Source organism: Brachyhypopomus gauderio, unplaced genomic scaffold (genome assembly GCF_052324685.1).
Source record: "Brachyhypopomus gauderio isolate BG-103 unplaced genomic scaffold, BGAUD_0.2 sc46, whole genome shotgun sequence".
Taxonomy (NCBI): Eukaryota; Metazoa; Chordata; class Actinopteri; order Gymnotiformes; family Hypopomidae; genus Brachyhypopomus; species Brachyhypopomus gauderio.
Genome location: NW_027506872.1, coordinates 1,896,972 through 1,909,471, shown reverse-complemented (window position 1 = coordinate 1,909,471; position 12,500 = coordinate 1,896,972). Strand labels below are relative to the sequence as shown.

The 12,500-nt window shown below is 44.7% G+C and overlaps 1 protein-coding gene across 5 annotated transcripts in view; it reads left to right on the top strand.

The window, feature by feature from the left end:
• The window catches only part of rapgef1b (Rap guanine nucleotide exchange factor (GEF) 1b), a 50,666-nt gene that overhangs the window by 10,083 nt on the left and 28,083 nt on the right, over positions 1–12,500 (top strand). For all 5 annotated transcript variants that reach the window (XM_076986302.1, XM_076986303.1, XM_076986301.1 and 2 more), the window contains exons 2-4: positions 8,048–8,193; positions 11,038–11,216; positions 12,205–12,361. In XM_076986302.1, the coding sequence (XP_076842417.1) occupies positions 8,048–8,193; positions 11,038–11,216; positions 12,205–12,361 (482 nt within the window). The remainder of the gene's footprint in view (positions 1–8,047; positions 8,194–11,037; positions 11,217–12,204; positions 12,362–12,500) is intronic.

Genomic DNA, 12,500 nt, shown 5'->3' with positions numbered 1-12,500 from the left:
GCTGGATCTACATCCAACTCCACTCACCGTCCATAGTTTCTTTTGGTCGGTCCATGGGGGGGGGCGGAGCTGCATCTAATCCAACTCCTCCTACGTGTCGCTTACGTTTTTTGGTCAGGAAATAGAAATCCAATAAATTCACCCTTTTACCGTTTAAAGATCAAAATGTTCTTTGAATGTTATTTAAATAACACAATGCACGTTTTTTTAAGTTTACAAGAAAACGTAAAAGTGGACAGGAATAATGATCTGTGATTGCCAACATGATAAAGTACAGTACATTTCTTAAATATGTACTATTTCATTTTTTTTTACCTTTAATAAAAATTACTTTTTTCGTTAGGACGGTACACTTCAGGTGTGCAGAATGGACAGTGGTATTTACTGCAACAAGTAGTGCACTGCACAACTGAAAGCGTCTGTCCTTTTTTCAAAACCGTGATATGCATCTATAGATGGATGGAAAAATACAAATAGCATTATATTCAGTGTTGGGTAAGTTACTTTAAAAATGTAATTCGTTACAGTTACAAGTTACCTTGTTTAAAATGTAATTGTAGTGTAACTTTTCCGATTACTTTTAAAAAGTAATGTAACTAATTACTGTTAGATTACTTTTTGATTACTTTAAGGTTTAAATGAGTATTGACCCATGATCAACATTTCATATATGAGAACTGATAGTGTGAACCTTAAAAGAGTACTAAGCTGAGAGGGAATTGCTGACAGGCAATCACAGGAGGTCCACAAGAAGAGATGCCTGCACCAGGCATGTAAGATTCTCAGACTACTGTCATCGGGCCATACTCTTTTCTGCTCCTCCCCCAGGCTCTACCATTTTCAGTTTGCAGACTAACACAAGCAGGTTCAGAAACCACTTCTTTCCCACAGCGGTCACCTTATTGAACTCTTCCCAAAGACCATTCTTTCCTTCCCCTATATCCATACCTTACCATCCATACAAAATCTGTACAGTGTTCCTGTACAGGATAATCTGTATATTATCTGTATGATTCCATCTGTATTTATCACATTTATTTATATCATATATTTTTCTTTGCCCTGTGCATTGTACTTCCATAACTACATTACACACACATGCATTTCCATAGGTAATTTATCTACTCTGCACATATCTATTAACCATCTTTACTTACACTAGCTGTAACTAACTGCATTGTATCTCTAAATACTGCATTCTATAAAATCTGCACGTGTTGCACTTGATGAGATACCAAACTGCATTTTACTACTTCATACATATTTAATTTAAATGTAATGCTTGTCGAACGGTAGGTCTAAGATAGGTCCAGTGATACCAATTGGGTAGGCTAGTCGTGTCATAGACATCGACAAGCGTTTTTCCAACACCAAACAGTCATAAATACTCATTTGATACCGTCTGCCATTGTCTATACTAGTCATGTATGATTCCAACGAATACCTGTACAGGGGTGGGTTTCCCGAAAAGTTCGTAGCGCTAAGTACTTCGTAACCTTGTATGAAACGTACGAGGTTAAGAAGTACTTAGCGCTACGAACGTTTCGGGAAACCCACCCCAGGACTTTAAACAGTTAATTTGGTTAGCCTGTAAATCAAGCTAGCAAGCTAAAGGACAAACACATTCAAGTGAATGGTAGTAGCTAGCCCAGCAGGTAGCTAACTATGGAAACCACAGTGTTTGACGGTCAGCATACCTTGCTGTTAGCTCACTTACAACCTCAATAGTGGTGGCCTTCTGATCGGAAATAAACCTCCAAACTCCGAAATTTACACAAAGGCTTGGCATAATCACAAATAGTTGCTGATGGTGGCACATGGTTCACATTTATTGACAACATGTAGCGAAAACAAATGCTCCTTAAATTTCCAGTGCTTCAAGGTGTCTGGCATTATTCAGGCATGAAAATCTGTCACCTTTCGGCGAAATTCGCCGTTTTGAAGTTGAAAAGGGTGACCTACGTGAATCGTGTAGATCCGATGAGTTTTTTTTTTTTTTTTTGGGGGGGGGGGGGGGTCGGGAGATTATATGTATTAATTATCATATTGACTTAATAAGCAAACAGAGCACTTCCGAAATCGGCAATTTCAATGACAGTGGCCAGCAGTTTCCGCCCAGAACCTTCATAGAGGCCAAATAGTGTTTTAATCATACGAACGTTCTTCATTCATGTTATTCATTTACTGCTAAGCGGGACGAGAAGCAGGACCTAGTGCTACACCGCGGACAAGTCAGAAGAGCGTACATTTACCACTACATTTACCAGATCGTACATTTACCACTACATTTACCAGATCGTACATTTCCCAGTGGATTTAATTGGGTTATTAATGGTTTCAATCGTTTTCATATTTTGCGGTAAAACAAAGTTACTGCCGTTCGCTACAGCGTTGAACACTGTCAGATCTAGCCACAAGCTCTTGTGATAAATAGGTAGATAGATAGGCCTATTAAGTTCGCGTCAACCCTGTGTAGTTAACGGTGACATAAAATGAGAATCAAGATTTTTTTTTTCTAGTGTGTCTGTAGTTGTAACTGGTGAATCCAGGGACGTGTGAGGATAACATTCGCGCCAGGGCTGAAAAGGTTGAAGATGAAACTCTTGTCGTTTGAGTCTACCCTCTGCTTTAGCCCATGTTAGAAAATAAAAACACGTGAACCCTGGTATTTTTTGTGACGGGTAGGGTGAGCGAAAATAAATGGAAGCAATCACGCCAAGTCTCAGGGAAATAGGATGGTTTAATATGTAAAGTGCGCAAACCAAAACCCGTGAACTGATCCGAATTAAGGATATAATAACCAGCGGTCAACTGGTACAAAGACAAGACATATATAGACGAACAAACGACCCTCAGGTGAGACGGATCGCGGGCTCCGCCCACCCGAGGGACGAACACAACACCACACCCACAGGACAAGCTGCTGCTGTAGACGGGGGCGACCAGTAGGGGGCCGCCGTACCGTGACAGATCCCCCCTCCAAGCCACACTCCCCTCCACCGGCTGTGCGGCCTACAGCAGCAGCACACAAAACAAAGGGGCAGGCAGGCAGGGACAAGGGACACACCCCCTGTAGTCCCAGGGCTGAAACACAAAACACAAACACAGGTTAGCTCGCCTACCTGGGCGGGACCCTGGACCGACTGGGCCGTCAACAAGACAAAACCACGCCCCGGTCAATCACAGGGCCCTCTCGCCCTAACCGGCCTTAAGCCGCATAGCCCCACAGGTGTGAGGACGACAGGCCACAGCTCCTTGTCCGTCCGGGGGTATGTGTGTGCAGGTTACCTCCCTGGGGCGTGGCTATGTCACCCCCAGGACACCCGTGGAAGGGTCTCCGTCCTGTGCAGGAGCTCTTCAGACCGGAGCCCCATGGTCCCCAAACATCCGGGGGCCCCAACCCTCTAGGGAGGGGCTCTTTAAGACCGGGCTCCGGTCACCCCACAACATAAGGGGGCTCCTGCCAGGTGGAGACCCCCACAAGGCCCAGGAACGCCACGATCCACCGCCAGGGAGAAGCACCTGCACACACACACCAACACAGAACACAAACGCGCACTACCCTGATCCCCCCTCCAGGGGGGAGGGGTCTCCATCCTAACTCAGGAGAACCCCCCACTTACCTGGTCAGGGCCTCCCTCGGGAGCGACGCCGGCACGGGACCACAGCCGGTCCTCCCCCAAACACACACTTAAGGGGAGGAGCATGCATGGAATTACAAACAACAAAACCACAAACACGTGAGAACAACACACCACGCAAAGACTAGACAAACAAAAAACAGTGTACAAACAATGAACGAACGGGACTCTTACATGCGCGCTCGGTAATTTTGTGACGTGCCGCTCAGGTTCGCAGTCGCTCCCCCACACAAAACACAAGACGACAGGGGAGCGAGGCGACAGTGACGAGCGGCACCCGCGTCACACACGAAACACTAAACATATAACACCACGAGCACGCACACTGGTCCACACGCCCATTCACACGTACACTTCACCCACACAAAACATGAAGAGTATAACAGGGAAGACGCCCTGGTCTTCGCCGTGCAACACACAAAACAAACGCACGGTGAAACTCTTCAGACAGACAAACAACGGACATGAAGAGCTGTCTCAGGGCAGACTGCCCTGGTCCTCGCCGTGCTACACACACACACACACACACACACACACACACACAACACAAAAGCACGGCGGAGCTCTTCAAACAAAACACCACGCAGACAAACACTTACCACGAGATATGACCACGAACGAAGGAAAAAGTAAAGGAGACTGGCGGCTTCCGAAAGTGGCTGGTTATTCTGTGACGGGTAGGGTGAGCGAAAATAAATGGAAGCGATCACGCCAAGTCTCAGGGAAATAGGATGGTTTAATATGTAAAGTGCGCAAACCAAAACCCGTGAACTGATCCGAATTAAGGATATAATAACTAGCGGTCAACTGGTACAAAGACAAGACATATATAGACGAACAAACGACCCTCAGGTGAGACGGATCGCGGGCTCCGCCCACCCGAGGGACGAACACAACACCACACCCACAGGACAAGCTGCTGCTGTAGACGGGGGCGACCAGTAGGGGGCCGCCGTACCGTGACATTTTTACACTCATTTTTGCTGCTGATGTATTTATTGGTTCATTAAGACGTAATGGTTTTGACTGAGCCATCTGGAATGGCGAAAGCGGCTTCTCGCGTTTACGGATCTGGTTCCATACATTGAATCCATTGACATGACAGTCAAAAAAAATTTTTTTATGGATTTTACTATATTTTACGGAGCCCGTAAGGTGACATCATGTAAAAAAAAATTAATAATGCGTGGCCGCAACTTACTAACGCGTGGGAACGAGATACTAATGTCGCCTTTCACACGCGGCAACAAAGTTTATTTTTTCACAGCAAAGCAAGCAGATCCCAGGGATGTTCGCGAACTGACTGCCCAAGGAAGGTAAACCTGGCTTTATATAAGTAATACTTAATTATCTTGTTCGCACGCGTTAATTATCTCGTTCGCGCGCGTTAGTAAGTCGTGGCCACGCGTTATTATATTTTTAACATGATGTCACCTTACGGACTCCGTAATTATTTGGCATCACCTGTCGCTGTATCCCCGTACACCAGCAGCCACCCTCCCCCCCCACCCCCCCCCCCCCCCCCCCCCGTCGCTGTATACCCATGACGTCACATGTCAACGCACCCCCCCACGTGTCAACGCCCCATCGCCGTATCCCCATGACGTCACATGCCCCGCCCCCCGGTCTTCTCACCTTTTTAACCCCTGACCCATTTTCATGCCTGTTATTGCTGCTTGAGCTGAAACTGAACCGCGCGCTTGCTGCAGCACAGAAACAAGCGGGAAACAGCGATATAGGGCGCAAAGCAATAAAAATATCATTAAATATTTCACAAAGGTTTTTATTTTTATTTTTAAAATGTAACTAAAATTGTAATTCTTAATATTTCCAGAAGTAACTAACTAAATTACATAATTTGTCATTGTAACTGTAACAAATGGGTTTATTATTAACCTACTTTCACATTCATGATTGTTCACAAATGAACGGCATGTGAGTAAATAAGAATAGCAATTTAGGATGGCAACGGTGATTTGGAATGGCTGATCTGATTACAACTCTGCGTAGTGCAATTACTTCAGACCAATGAAAACACCACAGTGGGAGGAGTTGGATCTAGATCCAGCTCCACCCCCTGGACTTTTGCTTCTGCAGCGATGGGTATCTTAATTATGTTGGGGTTGGCTGATCCCCCCCCCCCCCCCCTTTGGGAAGCCAACACTGTTTGTGTCTGCTCATTTCTATGTCCAGGTGGTGGTCACTGAGTCTGTACTTCATCAGTGTGGACCTCAGTTTTGGATCAATATTGTTGCTAACTAAAGTAAATGTGTGATTTGATATCTGATATCCTGGATCCTTTCTGGAATATCAGGACATTCGTCTTTTTCAGGTTCACTGCCAGGTCCAGTTCTGTCAGTACTGCTCCAGGTCCAGTTCTGTCAGTACTGCTCCAGGTTCAGTTGTCAGTACTGCTCCAGCAGGTCCGGTTCTGTCAGTACAACTCCAGGTTCAGTTCTGTCAGTACTGTTCCAGGTCCAGTTCTGTCAGTACTGCTCCAGCAGGTCCAGGTTCGACTGGAGACTGACAATGTTAATAAGATCTATAGACATTATTAGTCTCCAATTAAATCTATAGGCTTGTTCTCCATCTTCTTATAAAAAATATATTTTTCTTTTTTTTTGTGGTTTGAACACAATCACGCCAGGTTTCTACTCCTCTTCCTCCTGTCCGTGACTTCCTTTATCTCCTTCCGTTATCTCCTTCCGTTATCTCCTTCCTTTACCGCTGTGACCGCACGGCAGCTCTGCTCCACAGCAACACTGCGCTATTTCCAGGCAGGATTTGAGTTGGTGTCGGATCGGTTTCCTGAAAAATTTCTTCAACGTTATCCAATCCAGCGTTTTTGCTGACATTGGGCCGATTTAGATACGTGATAGCTGAACAGTACCATCTCTAGTGCTGGTGTATGTTTTAGCTCTGGCCAAAGACACGTGCCTCCACTAGCATTTCTATATGGACATCAGAGAAAAATTTAAGAGATCGAATAAATGCCTTATTTAATGGGTATTAACATTTTTTTAGTGATTTATTGCACCATTATTACATCATTCCTTCCTACTTGGATATGATGTCATTGGGTGCAAGATGACATCATCAGTCGGAGGAATGAGACACGCCAACACAGGGTGACGGCTAGTGTTTTTCACCACAGGAAAAGATGAGTGTGTGTACACGAACGTGTGTGTACATGAACGTGTGTGTACATGAACGTGTGTGTACACGAACGTGTGTATACATGAGTGTGAGTACGTGAGTGTGTGTGTGTGAAACTCATAGGACAGTAGGTCAACTTTCTTCATTGTAAGAATGATGGGTGTCACAGGAAGTGATGCCATAGGCTCCAGACAGGAAGGTGATGGGTGGGTCTGCTCAGAGCCTACGCAGGAAGTGTGTGAGCGTGTGAGCGTGTGAGCATGTGAGCGTGTGCGTGCGCGTGTGTGTGTGTGTGTGTGTGTGTGTGTGTGTGTGTGTGTGTGTGTGTGTGTGTGTGTGTGTGTGTGTACCCATTCTGAGTCACTGCAGAGCTCTGAGTCTTATTGACCGTGTGTGACCCCCAGTCACTGTAGAGGGGCAGGTATGTAAATGCACACCTGATCTCAGAGTATCAGTTGCTTATTCAACTACATTACCCACACTCCATTGCATCCCACCTCTGTGTAGTGAGGCAGGCATGTACAGGCATTTTGAATATGGAAACAATATGTGTGTGTGTGCGTGTGTGTGTGTGTGTGTGTGTGTGTGTGTGTGTTCCCTTATATTCAGACATGGTTTCAACTTTGATAACAGAGTGATTTTTCTTCTTACCCATAATGCATTATTCTGGGCACTTTCAGGATAGAAAAAGCAAAGTCCCCCAGTGCAACAACACACACACACACACACACTCAAGACTATACACACTTGCATGGACTCGCACAGATGCTCCCGCTTGCATGCACGCACACACACAGTCAAAACATGCATACACACACAAACACAGTCAAAACATGCACGTGCGCACACACACACACACACACACAAACACACATGTTCACAGTCAAAACACACACGCAGGAACATGCTTGCTGTATCTGCCCACCCCGCCAATCTGCAGCGGAAAACTCCAGTTCTGAGAAAGCTCCTCCAGTCAGTTTGTGTGTGTGTGTGTGTGTGTGTGTGTGTGTGTGTGTGTGTGTGTGTGTGTATGTGTATGTGTGTGTGTGTGTGTGTGTGTGTGTGTGTGTGTGTGTGTGTGTGTGTGTGTGTGTGTGTGTGTGTGTGGAGGGGTGTTGGTAGTGTTTTGTGGTGAAGCATATAAAGACGGTCTATGGGTGGTGGGTCATGGGTCCTCTCCCTCTCATCCCTCTCTCTCCTCTCTCATCCCTCTCTCCTCCTCTCATCCCTCTCTCCTCTCATCCCTTCAGACTCTCAGAGGTCTCATCTGGCGTCCTTCACCATGAAGCTGATGGATAAGTTCCACTCCCCCAAGATCAAGCGCACCCCCTCCAAGAAGAGCAGACAGCAGACGGCTGAACCTGCCGTCAGGAGCTCGGAGAAACCCCTCAACAAGGTGCCAGCTGCTTCTCTACACACACACACACACACACACACACACACACACTGCACATACACACACACACACACACACACACACTGCACATACACACACACACACACTGCACAGCACATACACACACACACACACTGCACACACACACACACATGTGCACACACTACATACATACATACACACACACACTACATACATACATACACACAGACACTCACACACTACATACATAGACACTACACACACATTCTACACACACTACACACACACACACATTCTACACACACACACTACATACATACACACATACACTACATACACACACACTACACACACACACATTCTACATGCACTACACACACACACACTACATACAACATACACACACACTGCACATACACACACACACACTGCACAGCACATACACACACACACTGCACACACACACACATCCGCACACACTACATACATACATACACACACACTACATACATACATACACACACACACACTACATACATAGACACTACACACACATTCTACACACACTACACACACACACACACATTCTACACACACACACTACATACATAGACATACTATATACATACACACACACACTACATACACACACACTACACACACACATTCTACATGCACTACACACACACACACTACATACAACATACACAAACAACACACTCACACTCTACACACACACCCCTCTCTCCACACATACACACATATTTTTCACACACACTATAAACACACACTACTCAAATGCACTCTACACACAACCTGCACACACTCTCTCTCTCTCTCTCTACAAACACACACACACACACACACACACACACACACACACACACACACACACACACTTGATGCACACACACCCAGCACACACACTACTCAAACTCTACTCACATGCACTCTGCACATCCTCTACTTAAAAACACTCTCCACACACACTACACAAGCCTAGCCCTAACCCTTAACCTTTAACCCTTAACCGTAAACCAGGGGTGCTCATTACGTCGATTAAGGAAGTGTCGGTCGATCGCGAAGGAATGTGCGTAGATCGCGTCACATAAAATAGTAGTAGATGAATCGCACATCTGCACTGACGGTTGTATTTTGATTGACATTCACGGTAGCCAATCTGCAATCCACTCAACAAATTACGTTCGCCACCCCCCCCGCTCAACAAATTACGTTCGCCCGCCACCCCGGTAGATCTTTCTGACTTGGTCATCTTATAAGTAGCTCGCAAGCTGAAAACTGTGGGCACCCCTGCCGTAAACCGTAAGCAAACCTGGTTCAGTATCCAATCATTCTTTCAAACACTAGCACATATTCTCTTTTAGAGATTAACATAGTCAATCACTGCACAACCACTGTAAAAAAACTAACATTTGATGGCAATACAGAAACAGTATTACGTAATATTTTACCCTCTCCCAGCAAACAACAGACATTTTACAGTAACATCTGTTGTTTTCTTAGTCAGTTCATTTTTACTGTAATCTGCTTCATTTGGACTTTTATTCCAAATGTACATTTTTGGCAACATACTGTCTACACAATGAGTGATATTTACTGTTAGGTACTATATGAAATGTAGATTAGACAAAAAAGGAGTCAGTAACAATTTTGCAGTAAAGGGTATATTTTACTGTATTAGGGACATTACTGTAAATTGTAGCCTAACCCAAAAAATAATTACCGTAATTGTAAACATAATTAGTCATGGTCCCATATGTGTAAAAATACACATATACAAAAAAAGCCACACAAGGGGGAAAAAACAGAATACAAAACTGAACAGTTTTGTTAGGCCTAATCTAAATGGTCTTCAGCAGTTGGCCGCATGTTTTCATCCACATCACATCTGATGTTGGCCCTTGACATGCACCTGGGAAAGAAAAGCTTGGTATGCCTTATTCACCCCTGGCAGTCTTCAGCTGAAATGTCTCTGCAGCCGGGATCCATTGCATCCAGGAGGGACATTTGGTCATGGGGCCGATGATCATACACCTTCCACCTCCAGACTGAAAAAAGTTCCTTAGTGGGGTTGAGGAAAGGCGAGATGGGCGGGAGGAAAAGGGACATCACTCTTGGATGGTCTATAAACCAGCTTGTGATGACATGAGAATGACAAAATGCTACATCGTCCCATCACAAATGTCCTCATGTTTCCTCCCACCTGTTCCATTTCTGCTTCTGGAACCAGTTGTTGGTAGAGTTCATTCAAAAACAAAAGAAGGAGGTCACTGTTATAGGGACCAATCTGGCATTTGTGAAGGACCAAACCAGCACTTGAGATTGCAGGACAAATTGTTATATTTGCTCCTCTCTGACCCGGTACATTACTGTACTTCATTTTATTTAATTGATCTATATGTGCAAAAAATATGTATTACAGTAATAGCTTTTCAGCTGCCTTTGTTTTTGCAGAACTTTGCATTTTATACAGTATTTAAGGTTTTGAACCTTAGGTTTTCATTTTTGACATGCTGTGTGCAAGCAATTGTAAATAAGGCAAAAATGATCCAGAATTTTGTTATTGGATAAAGAAAATGTAAGCATTATAAAAACATGTAAAATGACTGCATTTTGTGCCATAACAACATGAATTGAACTAATAGTATAGCCACTGAAGACTGATGTTGTGTTCACTGTGTTTAGAGTTTTGAAAATGTGACTACAGATTGGACAAACGCACGTTAGCAGTCATAAAAAACTAATATAATGTAAAACTAAATGTATTTTGATTAAGCATCAATATATTTTCAAAATAATGTGGCCCCACCCACCATGTTTAACATTCACGTATTCGTACAGAAGGTGAGCCGATTGGAGGAGCAAGAGAAGGAGGTGGTGAGCGCCCTGCGCTACTTTAAGACCATCGTGGACAAGATGGCCGTGGACTCAAAGGTGCTGCAGATGCTACCAGGTTCTGCCAGCAAGGTCCTGGAGGCCATCTTACCACTCGTCCAGGTGGAGGCTCGCAGCCTGCACAGGTGAGTGTGTGTGTGTGTGTGTGTGTGTGTGTGTGTGTGTGTGTGTGTGTGTGTGTGTGTGTGTGTGTGTGTGTGTGTGTGTGTTAGGGTGGTTAGTGTATGTGGGAGAGTGTGTATGTAAGGGTGTGTGTGTGTGTGTGTGTGTGTGTGTGTTGGGGTGGTTAGTGTTTGTGGGAGAGTGTGTATGTAAGGGCGTGTGTGTGTGTGTGTGTGTGTGTGTGTGTGTGTGTGTGTGTGTGTGTGTGTGTGTGTGTGCGTGTGTGTGTGTGTGTGTGTTAGGGTGGTTAGTGTATGTGGGAGAGTGTGTATGTAAGGGTGTGTGTGTCTAAATTGTTGTTGTTGTCATGGTGACCGGTGTCGGCCAGAGGAGGATGGGTTCCCCCCCCTGAGTCTTGGTTTCTCTCAAGGTTTCTTCCTCATGCAAAAAACTAGGGAGTTTTTCCTTGCCACTGTCGCCCTTGGCTTGCTCACTGGGGGCTAGGACTCGGCACTTGTAAAGCTGCTTTGTGACAACAACTGTTGTAAAAAAACGCTATATAAATAAAATTTGATTGATTGATTGATTGATTGAAATGTGTGTGTGTGTGTGGGGGGGGGTGGTTAGTGTATTTAAGGGCGTGTGTTCATGGATTCAGGTATTTACTTTTACTTTAAATTTGCAATTTGCTATAACCTTTTAATACAAATAGGTTACCATGCACACACATGCACATACAACCTGCATTGCTATGGCTGGGGTATGAAACTGAGCTCAGATGGGCTGTGACACTAAGCTCAATGCACTGTTCCTTTGATCTGTGTGTGTGTGTGTGTGTGTGTGTGTGTACATACGCACGCGCACAAGCATAATACACTATCCAACTACGTTTACTCTACAAATACACAATAAAGATTAAAGATTAATGTATTTATTTTAGATTTTAGATTTGATATTCGGTAATTCTATAATACATTCTGTCTTGTATATTTTCTCTCTCCCTCTCTCTAGCACTGCCATCACTTCCTGTCATAACCGGGTCTATCAGAGTTTGGCTAATCTCATTCGCTGGTCTGACCAAGTGATGCTGGAAGGCATTGACCTCGACGACAAGGACACTGTGACAACCGTTACCGCGGTGATAAAAGCAGTGCTGGATGGTGTGAAAGTAAGCAGTGTGTGTGTCGCGCGCGCGTGTGTGTGTGTGTGTGTGTGTGTGTGTGTGTGTGTGTGTGTGTGTGTGTGTGTGTTTTGGCCTTCACTGAATTTTAAGAACATTTGCATAGAGAAACTTTAAATATATGTAT